The 18,887-nt window shown below is 40.0% G+C and overlaps 1 protein-coding gene across 4 annotated transcripts; it reads left to right on the top strand.

Moving 5' to 3' along the window:
• The first annotated feature begins 225 nt into the window (after positions 1–225).
• On the top strand, positions 226–18,008 carry aclyb (ATP citrate lyase b). 4 transcript variants are annotated; one of them, XM_085466345.1, is made up of 31 exons: positions 226–385; positions 920–1,032; positions 1,929–2,110; positions 2,661–2,783; positions 3,595–3,657; positions 4,949–5,139; positions 6,184–6,263; positions 6,439–6,569; positions 6,768–6,886; positions 7,077–7,213; positions 7,505–7,566; positions 8,023–8,140; positions 8,266–8,420; positions 8,883–8,976; positions 9,215–9,271; positions 9,885–9,914; positions 10,847–10,988; positions 11,831–11,999; positions 12,082–12,186; positions 12,825–13,021; positions 13,157–13,238; positions 13,329–13,439; positions 13,535–13,662; positions 13,752–13,845; positions 13,941–14,095; positions 14,181–14,331; positions 14,532–14,675; positions 14,832–14,945; positions 15,708–15,790; positions 16,594–16,670; positions 16,752–18,008. In XM_085466345.1, the coding sequence occupies exons 3-31, from the start codon at positions 1,952–1,954 to the stop codon at positions 16,844–16,846; spliced, it is 3,366 nt and encodes a 1,121-aa protein (XP_085322471.1). In that variant the 5' UTR covers positions 226–385; positions 920–1,032; positions 1,929–1,951; the 3' UTR covers positions 16,847–18,008. The 4 variants fall into 4 exon arrangements, with proteins under 4 accessions (XP_085322471.1, XP_085322470.1, XP_085322472.1 ...); XM_085466344.1 differs by lacking the exon at positions 920–1,032; XM_085466346.1 differs by lacking the exons at positions 920–1,032; positions 9,215–9,271.
• The last annotated feature ends 879 nt before the right edge of the window (positions 18,009–18,887 follow it).

Genomic DNA, 18,887 nt, shown 5'->3' with positions numbered 1-18,887 from the left:
TTTTTAAAATCAATATTTATAAATATTGGCAAATTCTGATTTTTTTTACTATAACTATTTGTAGTGCAGGACCTAAAATAAGAGTTGTTTAAAGAGAAGCGGGGAGGGGGCGTCAATAACATTTTCTAGGTTGGCCAATTTTTAAAAAAAAAAAAATTTTAACAATTCCTTGGTCGTGACTGACGTCACCACGTGACCTGTTTTAAGCCAATCAGGCACTCGTAGAGACGTGTAATCGGTCGCCAGATTATGGTTCGACAGGAGCGGAGTGAGGTGGCAGGGACTGGCAGCAGTTGACTCCGGTATAATAAGAGCTGGCTGTTTAGCTGTGTCATTTTTTGGCCTGGACACGATCCTTCAAGAAGGTGTGATTGTCACTGACAAGGTAACAGCTTTCACTCAGCTACTTTCTACTCCAGCGTTAGCCAGCTCTTCTTTGTAGCCTTTAACTGGCAAGTGTCCGCACCAATGCGAGGCTACAGCAGTTAGCCGTAGTGTTAGTCTTCAGGGTAGCGGATGTGAGATGATGTGAGGGCTGTCTGCCAAAACTGCAGCAAAGTGCTAGCTCGGCAGAGCAAGAACAAGTATGGTGTTTATTGAAATTTTGCCCAATTGTTTTGCTTGAAAACAGCATATCTGAAGTGATGTGCTTTACTTTTTCAGTGATAAAAGCAAGCTAGCTTATCCTTGCATCATCCGCAGAGAGGGAGCATCCTCCTGTTTTATTCCTTATCGTGAAGGTTTTCGTACTGCATTTATTTCTTCTCTCCCGGAAGTTCTTTCTCTATTTACCCAGAGTGAGCTAGCTAAAGTTGTTGTCAGGCTTGCCTGGCTGGCTGGTTCAGGAGTGGGTGTGGTGGCTGCAACAGGAGCTTCATTCATAGGATAAGTGATGCTAACCCCTGAGTTCGTCTGACAGCAGCTGTGTCTGAAGCAGCACCCAACCCCCCTTGGTTGCCACTCTAACAGCTGCCATCAGGTCCAGCTTCTTCATCCCACAAGCCTGGACAGCACAACTAATTGCACGGCAAGGTAGCTTCATATAATACACTGGACCGGTGGATTAATCTGGCTAAATTCTGGACATCCGTCTCTAAAAGTGGAAGGATAGCCTGCTGTGATGAAGCTGTTAGATTTCTTGATTTCTCTAAGCGCTGCCCCTCCTTAGGTTACCAGAAGCTCAAATATAAACCACCATAAAATGTTATCAGTGACCCGGAGGTAGAGGCGATAAGATCCACGTAATCAAGGCTCATTACTGCTCATTACAACTTTGCTTGGTTGGTGGGTGACTTGGTAAATGTACAATTTTTAGGCTTTTTAATGCATTTCTTTTTTATACACCATAGTGTGCTGCATCTTATTATACTGAACTTTAGGCTATGAACCCAAAAAAACAGTCACCTAAATATTCATGATTGTGTATATTTGTGGTGAGGCAAAGTTGGTTGAGCACGCCCAACAACTTCCTGGGATGTTAAAACAGGAATGACAAGGTCATCAGTGCAGGCTGTTGTGATAATCCGTCACGTGTTTACTGTAAGATTGAGAAACGAGTTTGACTGAGAGCTTGTTTAGTATTTGGTTTATATACATTTTTGATTTTCTAATAACTTGGTTCTCTACTTTTGTGTTTAACTGCACTTAATCTGCAAAATAAGTCTTTTTAGATGTGTGCATACAGAATTTGACACTTATCATGGGCATGAAGGTCATGGGCTTTTAATGGTTTATTTGAACTGCTCCTTCTCCACAGTGGAATTGTTTCTTTATTGACATACACCCCTACCAATATTTGGCTAAATGTCCTTTTGCAAGTTTTACCTAAACACTTTTGGTATCCATCAAAATGCACCTGTGCATTGTTTTAATTTTTAACTTAAGTTTGGACTCTATTCCCAGTTATCAGTTTTCGTCCTTTCCCAAAGGTCCTGCTCTATCCAGCGCTGCCATGTCGGCGAAGGCCATCTCAGAGCAGACAGGGAAAGAGCTGTTGTATAAGAACATCTGCACCTCGGCGGCCGTGCAGAACCGTTTCCATTATGCTAGTGTAACAGCTGAGACTGACTGGGCCCGCCTCACACAGGACCATTCATGGCTGCTGACAGAGGTAAGACTGTTTTTGTCCAGCTCATGAAGCCTGATTACAACCTTCAAAAGTTAATTTACCTACATGTGCTGTATTATAACAATCAGAGTGATTTGCATAGACTGTATAAAAGATGCACACAGCTTTCAGGTCTGAAAGGTGAAGCCATTTTGCACTGCCTTTAATGGTCACCAGGGACACATTAAAAACAATGCAGGTTTTAGACATTTTGCTATCACAGATTACAAAAGATTTAAAGTCCTAACCCTCGTTCTCAGTGTTTCAAAACAGGACTTTCACTCCAACCAGTGGGTTATGTCACATCAATCTTTTATAGTATCAGTGGTGACTGACTGGACACATCTGAAATGTGTCTGAACCTTTGCTGTGCCCATGTGTCAGTGCAACAACATGTCTGGCTCATGCGCTTCCGGTTTCGGCAGTTGATTGGCTCTCTCACAGCAGGGCTGGGAAACCCTACCCATCTTTATTGTTTCTACCATAGTCATACCACACTATCATACCAAAAAAAAAACCCACGTGTGTCCTGTTTCTTTGCTCATCCCAAAAGAGGCTGGTGGTGAAGCCAGATCAACTGATAAAGCGGCGCGGGAAGCTCGGCCTAGTGGGCATCAACAAGGACCTGCAGGGCGTCCGGGAGTGGCTCAAAGACCACCTAATGAAGGAGACAACTGTGAGTTAACTGTACTCTCTCTTAGTGAGCATAAAACCCAGCCATGACTGTCTTTGTGGCAATAAAGCAAATCCACGTGCTGCAGTAGTTGGAACCACGAGAAACACATTGCATCATTTTCTGAGGAGGTATTTGATTCGAATGCAGTGACTGTTGCTAAGTAGAACATGACTGACGTGCTGTTCATGTTTAAAACGTCATCAACCAGAACCATATGTGAGGATGACTTTGCTTTGCTAATACAGGGCTGTTGTTGAGCAAGTTAGTTCAACATTTTTGTGAGATGATCAAGTGTCTTTTTTTTTTTTTTTCTTTTCTTTCCCTGCTCTGTGTGTCTAAATACACTTGCTGCATTGTCCTCACACAGTAAAGTTACTCTGAACCTAGATTAACTGGTTATTTATCTGTCTTGAACAGCCAGAGCTGGCAAGTCTTTAAATAAATCAACATTTAAAAAAGTAATCCTCACAGAAACTGTAGTATTAATACTATATTTGGTCTCTGAAACACCACAAAGGATCCTCATTTTGATATGAGAAGCACATGGAGGATTTTGCCTCAGTTGCCCTGCTGCTGCCTGTTTTTATTTGATATTATTTGCCCTTCTCTACTCGTAATAAGCTATTTGGATGTGAAATGGATGAACTAGAACTTTGAAGGTAGTTTGTAACGATGACAAGACCTAGTAAATGACAGGTCAATTTACATTTTTTTTTATGTTATTCTTAAAGTTTTACTTTCACTTTAATATATAATACATGTAGTTTTCCTCTCAGTGTAGTGTTTGTGACCAGGTGTTTTTCTTGAATAGGTGGGAAAGGCAAAGGGTGTGCTGAAGAACTTCCTCATTGAGCCATTTGTCCCACACACACAGGTAATGTATGCCAGTATCTTGTCTTTCAGTCTAACACTCTCTAAGCTCCTCAGTTTGGAGAAGTTTTGTGGAGCAGTTCAATTTGTGTCATCAGTGGTTATTTCTTCTGTTGTAACTTGAATTTGCTGAATGGTCTACGGTTTCTGTGGTCTCAACTTCACAGCTAATCCCTTCTTGTCATGTCTTGTGTCTTGTCAGCAGGACAGATCCTGTATTTACATAAATGTTTTATTTTAATTAAGATTTGGTATCATTCTGAATTTCCCTGTTCAAACCAGGTTGTCACAGCAATATATAGTTAAGCTCAAAAGTTACGGTTATTTTTAGTTTAAAGTATTGTGTAATGGTAACTTTTAGTGTCCCTTTACACTTTCGTAGAGGTAGCCTTAAACTTCTATCATAGGGTATAATTCACACGTGTACTTTGCACCTTTGTATTAAGAGCCAATGTGATATTTCCTGCAGCTGCCCTCAAAGAATTCTGAGCAGAATGAAAGTATTGCATCACAGGACCTCTGATGTGAGAAGAATTTGTAAAAAATAGCTTCCTTTATTTTAAATGACGCACACTGCTGCATCCTGTCAGACTGAAAGAGGAAAATGGGAATCAAATTCTTATACAAATCTGCTGACGATGTTGGCAGGTCATCAGCTGGGGTCATGTCTGACCCGGATTATCCTCCCCCCAGATGATTAATTAAATTACCTTGTGGCGTTTAAAAAAAAAAAATTGGTCTGTAGGAAAACCCTTCATACCTACTTTAGAGAGTATTTCTTGATTTTTTTTTTTTTTATTTTTTTTTTTTCCTTGGTGTGCTGTGCTTCTTTAAATATATAGTAATAATTGATAAGCCCCAAGTCTGATAAAACTTAATTGCAGTGGAAAGTCAAGTTGTTGTTGTTGTTGTTGTTGTGGTAATAAATAATAAACCAAACTACAAGAATCAGTTCCTCAGACTGGGATCTCCGTTGCCTCAGCCATTCTCATCAAATCCTCTCAGAAAAATGAAAAGGAGTAGAATGACTTAACCAGGATCAGTGCTTCCTGGTTGACCCAGTCGATCTAGGACCTTATAAGTGAGAACAAGCTCCAAGTTATGTGTGTTCTGTCTGTAGGTCAGTGTGCATTTGATTAGTTTGTTGATTTTTCTTAATAATTTCTCGCAGAGAACTGAATGTTGAAACCACTTGTTGGCCTTATGTAAATATTGCGCAGCATTTCCAAACAAAATCAGTAAAGACGTATTTGCGTGTCCTTGCATGTGGCTGAACTCCCTGTTTACTCACTCAGGAGGAAGAGTTTTATGTATGCATCTATGCCACACGTGAGGGCGACCACGTGCTTTTCCACCACGAGGGAGGAGTGGAGGTGGGTGACGTGGATGCCAAGGCCCAGAAGCTGATGGTTCCAGTGGATGGCAAGCTCACTGAGGACCTAGTCAAAGAGCAACTGCTTACACAAGTTCCCGACGACAAGAAGGAGTACGGAAACCTTTTTCTAAAATTGTCTTTATTATTTAAAGACATATAAATTTCATTATTTAAATATTCTTTTTAAGTATAAAACAAATGGTGACATTTGAATCTGAGTCATTTTGTGCTTTGAACCTAATTGGATCACTTAGTAAGAGATAAGATAGAACTTTATTAATCCCTCGGGTGGGTTCCTCTGGGAAATTCGATTTCCAAAAAAGCACAGCACCGACAGAAGTTACAGAGATATATATATATATATATATATATATATATATATATATATATATATATATATATATATATATATATATATATATATATATATATATATATATATATATATATATATATATATATATATATATATATATATATATATATATATATATATATATATATATATAAAGAATATACGAAGGGGATAAATAGGAATAAAAATACAAGTGAATTGCACATTTCAAGTATTGAGTCTATTGCACCGTTGACTATTTACAAAAGTATTGCACAAAAGGTATTGCACAGTGAGGTGAAGAGGCACTACAGCTTAGTTGTTCCCTCCTTTGTCCTCCTGTTTCCCCTCCCTCTCCCCTCCAGAGTAGTTCACAGTAGTAGTAGTTAGTGATCAGGCTCTCTGTTAAAACACAGAGACATTTGAGCAGAGATGTGATTAGCCAGATATTGAATGAAATATAGAAAATAATACAGGAATAACTGTAAAATCGCAGTATATTTAGTTTTCGCACCTTCTTGTTGCTTTTTATTTTCTTTCTTAACCAAAGAGGCTCTCTGTATTCAGAAAATCTTTTATCCTTTGCTGTTTTGACCTTGACTGTTTAGCTTCTTTTATGTAAACTTAGCAGTGTGCTAAGTAAATACTCTTATCTCTTTTAAACAATACAAACTAGAAAGAAACATAAAAGATACTCTCTAAGTATTCAGCGTGGCTGCTTAGCAATACTCTACCATTTTGTTCTTGCCTAGTGAGACACAAAGCTTCACAAAAGTTCTCTTATGTGCTGATTAAGTCTAATTTTGTTTCCCTTCTCACAGTGTTTTGGCCAGTTTTATAGTCGGCCTCTTCAACTTGTATGAGGACCTCTACTTTACCTACCTTGAAATCAACCCTCTTGGTAAAGCTCTTTTATTCTGAAATATTACACTCTGCTCATTATGTATTGCAGAAACAAAAATGCTGATTTAAAAAAAATAAAAAAATAAATAAAAATCTAGATTGCTACCATGCTATGTTAGTAATTCATTGGTGGAAAACATACAAATTAACTCAAAATTTCTGCCTTTTCACAGTCGTCAATCAAGACGGAGTATATGTCCTTGACATGGCAGCCAAGATTGATGGCACAGCGGATTATATCTGCAAGGCTAAATGGGGGGACCTTGAGTTTCCTCCACCCTTTGGCAGAGAGGCGTACCCTGAGGTGAGATTTGAAGAGCTGTAATTGGACAGGCTGTTTGTTTATAGTTCTCTGGATCCTTTAATTTTCACTGATTTGATTTAAAATGTGACTTTAACTTAGATCTACTCATATGTACAATGATTGGTCAGTCCATTTCTCCATCCTTGTGCACTTACTGACCACAGTTTGGTATTCACCACTCTGTCTTGTTACTTGTAGGAGGCCTACATAGCTGATCTGGATGCAAAGAGTGGTGCAAGTCTGAAGCTGACCCTGCTGAATCCCCGAGGCAGGATCTGGACCATGGTGGCCGGAGGAGGTGCTTCTGTTGTCTACAGGTAGTCCATCACATACAGCATACATTTGAACTCTATACCACTTCTTTGCCTTTATGGCTTGAAGTTTCAAAGCTTGTTAGACTGAAGTTTTGCTTTCTAACAAACCCCAGCTTGACTTTTCTGTTGCCAGCTTAATATTTTTTTTAAGGTTAATTACAGCTGATAGAATCGCATCATTTCTCTTCTTCAGCGACACCATCTGCGATCTGGGTGGGGTGGACGAGCTGGCTAATTATGGCGAGTACTCAGGCGCACCCAGTGAACAGCAGACCTACGACTACGCAAAAACCATCTTGTCTCTCATGACACGTGAAAAACATCCTCTAGGTGGGTGAAGCCTGGACTTGATTACATTAGAGCTTATTTTCCTGAACGGGATGAAAAGCTGGTGGGAGGAGGAGGCTACAACTGTCAGATAAAGTCTGCGTTTGTTTGCTGTGTCCTTGAAGTGTAGAAATACTTGGTGGATCCTTCCTCTGCTGTGTGAGCTAATTGTGCTGCTTCGGTGTGACACACTGTTCACTATGTGGGGAGTTGCCAGCAATAGACTTCATGTATGTTACTCGGGTGTTGAATTTCAGTCATGAGCATTTCGTAACACCTTTCCTTATCCTACAGGGAAAGTGCTGATCATTGGAGGAAGCATTGCAAACTTCACCAACGTAGCAGCCACATTCAAGGTGAAACGCACTGATATTTATGATATTTATCTGAAAATCTTCTGCACAGTTATAAAGAATCACTGTAATGTTTAAAGAGGAAAAAATGGCTTATACACAATATTTAATTTCTTAAACTTTGAAAGAATGATGTCACTGTATTTTCAGCAAGTCCTGAATTAGCAGAGATTTGTGTTATGTGTAATATCAAAACATTTATACCCATAGCTGCTCATACATGCAATACACAAACTAGACTGGTTCCTAATTTATGTTCAGAAACATGTTAAGGCAGTGTTAGCCCTACCTGCCTTAACATGTTTTCTCAGATTACTTTAAAATCTGAAGGCAGGTCAGAGTAGAAAGCCATACTAATGCTTTGAATTATTAAATGGTCTCAATAAAATTTCACTCTTCCTGGTTGATATACTTGTACTTTTTGTGCATAACAAAGCTGATCTGCTTGTCCTTCCTCAGGGCATTGTCAGGGCCATTAAAGATTACCAAGGCCCTCTGAAGGAACACGAGGTCACCATTTTTGTTCGACGTGGCGGTCCGAACTACCAAGAGGGACTCAGGGTGATGGGGGAAGTAGGTGAGTAAGACTGGACTAATACTCGGGCCTAACTCGTGAAATACATGACATCCATCCAGTATACATCCAAGTTGAGTTCTTGGATCTAGATTAAGGAGCTTTTTTCTTTTTTTTTTTCTATGCAGGGAAGACCACAGGGATCCCCATTCATGTGTTTGGAACTGAAACCCATATGACTGCCATTGTTGGGATGGCACTGGGCCACCGACCAATCCCTAACCAGCCCCCGATGGACGCCCATACAGCCAACTTTCTCCTCAATGCTAGCAACAGTGCAGCGGTATAATTATTCACTAATTCTTGGGTCAATATCGGATGGTGTGTCAGTCAGTGCCCACTCTCTTAAACAAATTAGATGTTAGATGGGGTTTTGTTATAAGTTAAACAGTAAGTGGTTCACACAAGTACATTTCAGTGTTTGAGAAAGGAGAAGAAAAGGGTTATTGCTCAAAATGACATGTATTTATACTGTAGTTGTCTCCATAATGCAGGGTCATGACTAGCAAAAGGGTGTAACCTAAATTGGATTTATTTACTTTATATGCAATTGAGAGTGACGTGTTTAAGCTCGTTTAGCGCCTCTATTGTGTGTGTGTGTGTGTGTGTGTGTGTGTGTGTGTGTGTGAGCTGTATGAACTTATGACCTCGTTGGGGGTGAAGCCACTGTTTCTAACTATGCTATGCATGCTCTTTGGTAACCTCTGTCAGCCTGTCCTGTAAATCTTTCCCTTTTCTTTGCCAGACTCCAGCTACAACAAGGACTGCTTCATTCTCCGAGCCCAAGTCGCCCACTGATACCTGCCCGGCCAAGAAGTGTAAAGCAGGGCTTCCAACAGGTAACGAACAGTCATTCATGCTGAACTGCTTCCTATCAGCAAGAGCCCATATTTACTCATGCACCTCTGCTTTTTTTTTTTTTTTTTTTTTTTCCTTTTTTTTCCCCTCTCATCCTGGCTTCTCCTTTCCTGCTGAAATACCACCACCAATATTCTGCAATTTATTTTCCTTCTCTTTTCCTCCTTTTCTTATTTCACACCAACTTACATCCGCCCTTTTCATGCTTGTTTCTCTAAGACTCGCTCCATTCTATACTGTGGCCTCTGAAGAATGTGGTCACAGGCGATTGGAAAGGTAAGTGATAGGTGTGCCATGGCCTCACTGCTCTGGGCTTCCTACACATTCATCACTGGTTTGAACTTTTCCCCCCTTGTTTGCTGCTCACCTTTCTAGTCTTGGTGTATATGAAGGATGTATGTTCACATCACATCAGGACATCATATTCTTATGAATGCTGCATACTTTTTTTAATATGCTTTTTTTTTTTTACTTTTTATAATGAATAAGTATGGTTTGTAATAAAAACTAGAAATTAAGTTTAAGCATATTGGGGTTTTTTTGTTTTTTTCTAAGGCCTCTTCACACTGGATTTTGTGTTCTTTAGGATTAGTAGTGTTGAAGTCAAAAGCAGCCATGCAAACATGAAGTTTTGATTACTTAACTAAACTGTTCATATTGCCTTTTACAGCAGTACAGTAAAGGCATGCTCCATAGCAGCTGAGCACTGCATGGTCTCTTCCTCTGCTGTGCTTCTAACGCAGTGTTTTCAGTGATGACACATGGTTGCAAAAATGCGGTGAAGTGTGTTGAGTGAATAACTTGCAGCAAAGACTCAATTTTTGTTCTCTTCTTGTGTTTGTGCCTGTTTTTTGTTGTATTTTGTGTTTCCGTCCTGTGGGTGTCACAGAAGCTCAAGCCTCTTCAGGCTGCAGCGGAGGTATGGAAGGGTGTGAAAAACCTGTTTTCCTGCCCTCTCCGTCCTTTGTCCCTCTGCTTTCCCCTCTAACGTTTATCTTCTTTACACTCTTATGGCTTACTCGTTTGACACTGCCTTGTAATCATTATTTTAAAAAACGTAAAGCAAAAACCTTGAGCTATAACTGTTAGTAGAAATTCTTCAGTTCAAGACGCAGGCGCAAGAATCAGTTCTGTATTTAAAATATTCTGCACATCTCAGAGATGTAACGACAGAAGGCAGAGAGAGAGACTTGGAAGGACTGGAATAAGTTTGAGAATGTATTTTTACTAAACAGTAAGAGTTTTAAAGCACATGCACTAACGTGATCTCTGCTTTCAAGAATTTGTTTTTCAAATTTTTCAGATGCTCTGAACCTTTCTTTGTAATGTAATCATTACAAAAAATTTGATCTTTATTGGCAGTCAAGGATCTGTCAGACAGTATTTTATATTTCCATGTGGCAACATACCACAGATAGCACTCTAGTCTTTTGCCGAATACTTCACTTTGAAAATGATGGCCGTATACTGCCAGCAATGGAGGAAGTGAAGTTGCTGGTTTTCTTATCCGGGGTAAAAAATGGCAGCTGCATATGTGGTGTCCATATTCTTTTCATGCAAATGTACTAGTTTTTAATGATGTTACATTGCAAATTAATGTTGTTAACGCTGTGGCTTGGAGAGAGCGGACAAAATAAATCGTGCAGATCCTGTGTGGGGTGGTATTTTTCTCTTCCTGGTCCATCTGTCCTCAGTGAATCCTGTCTTTATTCTAATTCTTACCATCCCCATTCCTGCTGTTTCCCTGAGCCAGAATTCCCTCTTCATCTGTGAATGGGTTTTAGTTCAGTTTCCACTTCTGACTTGTCTCTGTGTAATTTTTTTTTTTCTTCTTTTTTTTCTTCCTCTCAGCTAAAGCAACCACTCTCTTCAGAAAAAACACCAAGACCATTGTTTGGGGCATGCAGACACGCGCCGTGCAAGGCATGCTGGACTTTGACTACGTATGCTCCCGGGAAGAACCCTCTGTGGCAGCCATGGTCTACCCCTTCACGTAGGTTGCGCTATTTCCCTCTGAATTAAATTAGAAGAGTGTGACTGTAGAATACTAAATAGAGTTAACTGCACAAATCAAATGATTTTTTTTTTTTTTTTTTCTCTCTCTGCTCGAAATCTCTAAATCTACTCTTGCTGGTGTTTAGTTGTTTCTGTTTTTATCTTTGTCATATTTGTAAAATACTGAGCCTTTTTCTAAAAGCGTATTATCAGTTTAGGCAGATTGTAAGTCGTGTACACATACAATAAAGGCTTATAACCTTCCATGTTTCCAAGTGGCAAATTCTTGTAGAACATCTTAAGCTGCTTAAGTCTTCCCAATGTTCCTCTGTATCTGTAAGCCACTTTGCAACCCACTTTAAGCCCAGCTCTTCCTTCTGATCTGTCAGAGTTTGTCAGTGTTGTCCGTTGCCATTGTCTGATCTGTGCTGCATGGGCATCGCCTTTCCTCACCTATAGAGGTGTCCATATAGTAAGTGATTCACAGTGATGCAGCAACCAAAAACCAGACTTATCAATTGAGCTGAATTTGAGTTAAACTTCTGTTTTCAATAGGAAGCCCCAAACACAAATGATAAACCTTTAATTGACAGGGTTTAAGGAACTGACAAGAATTCATTTTGCAGTTGCAAAGTATCCATTAGTTGTACTGAATGGAGTTGGGGAGTGTTATTGAATTTTATTGTTTTATTTATATTTTGATATTGCTAGGGATGATGCAATGATTGGGGACCATTCTTAATTTTGTTGTTCCTGTGACAATGACAAAGTTTCTGATTTTACTGCTGTGTTTCGAAAAGTTCTTCATATTTTGCTGATATGTTTCTGTTTGTTGCTCAGCGGAGATCACAAGCAGAAGTTTTACTGGGGCCACAAAGAGATCCTGCTGCCGGTCTATAAGAACATGGCCGATGCCATGAAGAAGCACCCCGAGGTAGACGACCTGATCAGCTTTGCTTCGCTGCGCTCTGCCTTTGACAGCACAGTGGAAGCCATGCAGTACCCACAGGTATGAAGAGCGACTGTACAGTGTGTTGAGCTTCCACTAAAATTTTTCAGAGTGGACCCAGTTTATTTAATTGTGTTTTCAGATTCACACCATCGCCATCATAGCCGAGGGCATCCCCGAAGCTCTGACTAGGAAGGTGATAAAGATGGCCGACGAGAAAGGAGTCACCATCATTGGCCCTGCCACGGTACAGAGCTTCATCCCCCTGAACATCTTTGTTAAAAACATTTACACTCCTGCAGTCCTGCGTGCTGCACAACAACATTGAATATTTAGTATTTACTGCTGTTTACACTTAGCTAGATTAATGTGATGGTGTTGTGTTTAGTATGTTGCTTTGTTTTGTTTTTTTGCTTGTTTTCTATTCTTCTCTCAACAGGTGATCCAGGAGATTTTTATTTTTATTTTTATTTTTCTCCCCCCCCTTTCGCACTGTCCCTCTCCCCTTCTGTTTTTCCTTTCCTTCCTCTTTCTTTCTCCCTTTCCTATCCCTCACTCATGTCTGTCCCGTCTGTAACATCTGAAAATAAATTATAATAAATAATAAAAACAAAGATGGACCAATACGGCAATGCCACGATGATCCATTTGGCAAAGTAAATCCATTGGGTAACCTTGTTGGTCTTCAGACAACAATTCTGATGGCTAAAGAACCAAATGGGACAGGCAAAAAAAAGGAAAAAAACCCCCAAACATTTACACTCATCATTAACACGGCTATAAGTTTATAGACTGTAGTGTGGTATTTAATAGCCCAGCTAAAAGGGCTATTAAATCTTTCTGGTAAACATGGTGGATTAAATGCAGATTATTCTTGTTAAATAGGTTGGTGGCATCAAGCCAGGCTGTTTTAAGATTGGCAACACAGGCGGTATGCTGGACAACATCCTGGCTTCTAAACTTTACCGTCCCGGAAGTGTGGCGTATGTGTCGCGCTCTGGGGGAATGTCCAACGAGCTGAACAACATCATCTCACGCACTACAGATGGCGTCTATGAAGGGGTGGCCATCGGAGGAGACAGGTACAAAAACTTAATTGCAGATCATTTACTTGAGAGAATTTTTTCATTTAAAAAAAAAAAAAATGCATAAATCAATTCTTGACCAAAAAAAGATTCTAGTTCCAGAAATGAGTGCTTACGTTTCTCTCTGTCCAGATATCCAGGCTCGACCTTCATGGACCACGTCCTACGTTATCAGGACACTCCAGGAATTAAGATGATTGTTGTACTGGGAGAGGTGGGAAGCATTTAATATCTAAATTATTTGGTGTGTGCTACTTGTACTAAATAGAATCTTGTTTTTAATATGTCCTTTACTTTGACACAGATTGGTGGAACAGAGGAGTACAAGATCTGCCAGGGCATCAAGGAAGGCAGGATAACAAAACCTGTGGTCTGCTGGTGCATTGGAACCTGCGCCACCATGTTTGCCTCAGAGGTCAGTTAGCTCTGGAAATCCTGGCTTTGGATTTTATTGCTGCTCTTACCTGGAAGAAATTTTTTTCCAGTAATATGTTTTACTGCCATCTTCAGGTTCAGTTTGGCCATGCAGGAGCTTGTGCCAACCAGGCTTCAGAGACAGCGGTGGCCAAGAACCAGGCTCTGAGGGATGCTGGAGCTTATGTACCAAAGAGCTTTGATGAGCTGGGTGACGTCATCAAGTGAGAAATACTTTTCATGCTAATTTCCTAAAGTTTGGAACTGACAGGTTTCCGGGTTCCTCACTGTTATTGTGTTTGTGGTGAAACAGGACTGTGTATGATGAATTAGTGGCCAATGGTACCATCGTTCCTGCCCAGGAGGTTCCTCCCCCAACAGTACCTATGGATTATTCCTGGGCCCGGGTAAGAACTTTATAATAGTCCTTTGTAAACTTAGAAGCCAAGAAATACTGGATATAATGGTTATTTGTGGAATTTGTTGGTTTTTTTTTTTCCAGGAGTTGGGCCTGATTCGTAAGCCAGCCTCATTCATGACAAGCATCTGTGACGAGCGAGGCCAGGAGCTCATCTATGCTGGCATGTCCATCACTGAGGTCTTCAGAGAAGAGATTGGTATAGGAGGAGTGCTAGGATTGCTCTGGTTCCAGCGCAGGTCAGTATGATGTCAAGAACACTGTTAGTTGTTAAGAATGTAGGATCAATTTCACACTTTTTTTTTTTTTTTTTTCTCTGTTTAGGTTACCACGCTACGCCTGCCAGTTCATTGAAATGTGCCTGATGGTGACTGCTGATCATGGGCCTGCAGTCTCCGGCGCTCACAACACGATTGTCTGTGCTCGTGCGGGCAAAGACCTTATCTCAAGCCTCACATCCGGCCTGCTCACCATCGTCAGTACTGCTCACATATTGATCAGTCATTGATCATGTCATCTTTTGTTGTTGTAGTTTTTTTTTTTTTTTTTTTTTTTTTTTTTTTTCCCCCCCCAAATCTATCTTGTATTTTATGAGCTGCTCAGCTGACAGCATGATTTCTGACAAACTGGCCATAATGTTACGGAATTGAAACGCAATTTATTCCTAAAAATCAGGGGGACCGTTTCGGAGGTGCTCTGGATGCAGCTGCAAAGCAGTTCAGCAAGGCATTTGACAGCGGCATGATCCCCATGGAGTTTGTCAACAAGATGAAGAAGGATGGCAAGCTGATTATGGGTATCGGCCACAGGGTCAAATCAGTAAGCAACACTCTTTATACAATAAACAGTGCTCTAATCTGTAAATGAGCCTCTTATTTATCAGTGTTTTGACTCGTATTTGTTAATTGCTTCTTCTGAGTTTGATTAAGATGGACACGCAGCCATTGTTTTAAATGGAGTTTGATTCGGTTTCAGATCAACAACCCAGACATGCGAGTGCAGATTCTGAAGGACTTTGTGAAGCAGAATTTTCCTTCCACCCAGCTGCTTGACTACGCCCTCGATGTAGAAAAGATCACCACCTCTAAGGTATTTTACACAGAGTGAAGTAGACGATGGAAACTTGTGTGTACAAGCAAAACAGTGAAATGATGAAATGAAATGGCAACAGAAAGCTGCTACATCTAAAGAACCTGATGACTGCTTTGACATTCAGGATTCAGAGATTGGGCTTTGCTGTCAAATAATTTGGTTAAACACTTTGAACAGAAGATTTTTCATTTATTTTTACAGCAGGCAAGCAATTATTCTCAGTTTTCTGCACAGGTGACCACACCTGCAGATTCCATGATTGACAGTGGAATGTAACCAGAACGAAGACCTGGATTTTATAGTTCTATAAATAATATTAAACATTAATCAGGCTTTTTAATCTCATTTAACACTTTTTGTTCTAATTTGTGCTGTTATTCAGGGACGTGTGTCAGAACCCACACCCAATGAAAACTTGTTATATATTTTTTTAATTCAATTTAACCAGGAAATTCAACTGTTGAGCTTTTAGACTCTGCCAAAATGGAGAGAAATAACTTTTTTTTTTTTTTTGATAGTGGGTGAAGCTGCAGCTACCAGAGAAAACCTGTGACATACAAACACCATAGCAGAAGGTCCTGAACATTCTTTGTGAGGCAACAGCGATAACCTCTGAGCCACTATTAGATCCAATAAAAAGATTGATAAGATCTAGAAGAGGCTGTGTGCTCTCTGCAGCTTTGGACTGCAAGTCCTTTCCTCAATTTCATGTTAAAATAACATTCAAGCATTTTGATTTTGATTTATTTTTTTTCCCAGAAACCCAACCTGATCCTAAATGTAGATGGCTTTATTGGTGTTGCCTTCGTGGACATGCTTAGAACTTGTGGAGGCTTCACACGGTAAGAATACGAGACGGCATCGTGAGGTGTTACTTCTGTAAGCTTTGGTGCGTGTGCTTTGATTGGATGGATCTTATCACCAATATCTGTTTGGGGTTTTTTTTGTTTTAATTACAGCATTACAAAAAAGAGAAATACTGTATAAAGAAATGGAAGCCAATAATAAAAGGGGCAGACAAAATGTGCATGGATTTGCACTTTTAATATCCCTTCATTTCCCTTCTCTCCCCCCCCCCCCCTCCCTTTTCTTATCTCCCTCTCCTCATCTCCCTCTCCTTCCCTCCCTCCGGCCATCTTTCCCTTCCTTAGATGGAATTACGCAAAAGTGTTATATGAGCATGTAAACACATGGCCAGGGATGATTCAAGTATTACACTTATTAAATTTGTCAAAATGAATATGCAGTGGGGAGAAATAGAACAGTAAGAAAATCAGATAAATAGATGAATAAATAGAGACACCACTACAGGGGCCACGTGTTGTTAGTATTCCTGCTCTTTTAGATTGGCACTCTAAGGTAGTGTAAACGAAATGTAATGAGTAAAAAGAGAAGAATACTACGAAATATTATCGGTGTCAATATTATCACTGGGTGTTACAGGAAGCCTGTAGTTGTTAACAGAAACCATAATAAACACTCTGATATGCTTACAGCTACATTATTTAGATTTAACCAAAAGTGCATGTTATTCGATGGCTTGTGGAGAATTCAGATGGCTGAGATGCAATGTCTGCACTGTTGCTGTGTGTCGAGGGGACACTGTCCAGTATTGTTTCTCACATGAATGTTGAACTGTCTCCAGAGACGAGGCTGACGAGTTTGTGGAGATCGGTGCACTAAATGGGATCTTTGTCCTCGGCCGTAGCATGGGCTTCATTGGTGAGTTCCCTTTAAAATGGAGCCATGATATTCTCTGTGACAACCTTTAAAACGGTCTCTAACCTGAGTTTGTTTTGTTAGGCCATTACCTGGATCAGAAGAGGCTGAAACAGGGTCTGTACCGCCACCCATGGGATGACATCTCCTACGTGCTCCCTGAACACATGTCCATGTAATTCCCTTGTCACAGAATGGAAATCGCTTCCAGACGAAGATGTCAGGCGGTATTACACATCTCATGTAACTTGTATCTCCTCTCTAGTTATGATAGCAGCTGCCAAGGGGGGTGGAACTGGGCAGGGTTACTTTGGAAAGTGGGAAGTACTGTTTATCTGAGGAACCTGGGTAGAAGTTTTCAATCTAGTTTTTATGGAGGAAAAAGGGGAAGTATATTTCTAGGCTCAGTTTTTGAGAACTAATTTAAAAGGTCTGAGATGTAACTTGTTTAGTTTTTAACAAAGAGCCACACCAATGCAAATCTTAGCTGCAGGAGCACAAAATCACTTGGTACACAGAGTCAAAATTGAGAGATGGTTATGCTTAGTTGGGTATAGGAGCAAGATCCAAGCAAAATTTCAGTCCTTAATCCTGCAATGCATAGTCCGCATAGTAACCTCTGTTAATGGCTGCAAAGCATTTTTTAAAAATACTTAATCTGCCTGGTTTAGACCACAAGAAAAGGTGCTTAAATGTGCTTTCTGGCTTTCCGAGTGCTGCAAATTAGTTTAAACACTAGATCCCTTTTTAAACTCCTTCACCATGATTGACTATTTTTTGTTAGGAGTGAATCTCATCCCAAATTAAACCAAAGTTATTTTAGGGTGTTTTGTTTATTTAATTAAAAAAAAGAAAGGGGGGGAAAAAAAAAAAGCAAGATGCAGTGGTAGATGGTACAAATGTCATGAAAAGGATACATCATTATGGAAATGAGAGGAATTAGACACAAGTCAGGAGTCTCTCCACCATTTGCCTTTCATGAAACCAGCCCGGGTTATAGTTAAGTTAATCAGTTTGTTAGTATTCTAATAACTGTAGAAAAAAGGAAGCTGTAGACGCATCAAGAAGAGGCGAACAAATGCTTCATGAATGAGCCCTGTGAGTCTGGAAAGCCTCTTTTGGTGAGGGACCATGAAAGCAGTTTGCTTTACTTTGGAAACTTACAGCACATAATCCGGATGTTCTCCAACTTCCAGTAAAAACTCACAACACTCTGTAACAGCCCACTGTAATGTCTGCTGTGCTTAATCTGTTTTTATTTAAATGTGAAAAAAGCTTTTTTTTGTTTTGTAATATGCTGTCATAAAGTAGTAAAATAAAGAACTTATTGTTTTTCTTTTATTTTGTCATCTTTTATTTATTTATTTATTTTTATTTTATTTATTTTTTTACTTAGAAGAAAGTTTACTTTCCTCTTGAATGGAAAATCCTTAAACTTAATTCTGAACATTTATCTCTAACATGGGCAGTAATTACATTTAAATACAAAGCAAAAAACTAAACACCCGCCTTTACCAGCATCACTGTCCATCGGCTGTATCCTGAGCTGCTGATGAGGAATTGTTTGCTCTTCTGGACTTTAAAACTTCATTCTTCAGGTCATACCACAGTATATCAATAAAAAGGTAAATTGGATGTAAATGTGTATTCACATATAGATATATAGAGAAAGATGGATATATTGGGATGTCATTCAGACTGCAGAAGTGTAGTCGAATGGTAACGAGAGGGCAGCATTACAGACATTGAGGATGGCTACAAGTACCTGGGAATCCCACAGGCAACTGGAAATCATGAATCTCCAAATACCTGTAAAGAGGAGGAGTCAGCTCCTTTGGCCAGCTTATCTGGTGATTGGATAAGCTGGCCAAAGGAGGAAATGGAAGGCACAGACATCAAGACAGGAAATGTACTGACCATGCATGGAGGGTTTCACCCCAAATCCAGCACCCTGTGACTGTACAGTAAGCGGAAAGAAGGAAGCCAGGGACTACTGAGTGTCAGAACCACTGTCCAGGATGAGACAACGAACATCCATGAATACATCAAGAAGATGGCCACAAGCAACCGTGTGCTTAGTGAATACCTCAGGCGACAGAAACCCAAGAAAGAAAAGCTCCAGGAAGAGAAACCATCATGGAAGGACAGGCCCCTGCACCTTACATCAAGAAATCCTACCAGTGGCTGGACTGAAAGACAGCACAGAGGCACTAATCATGG

Source organism: Copadichromis virginalis, linkage group LG8 (genome assembly GCF_057382275.1).
Source record: "Copadichromis virginalis isolate Kocher_CV1m ecotype Utaka linkage group LG8, C_Virginalis_male_GT1.1, whole genome shotgun sequence".
Taxonomy (NCBI): Eukaryota; Metazoa; Chordata; class Actinopteri; order Cichliformes; family Cichlidae; genus Copadichromis; species Copadichromis virginalis.
This window is presented reverse-complemented; position numbering and strand designations above follow the sequence as displayed.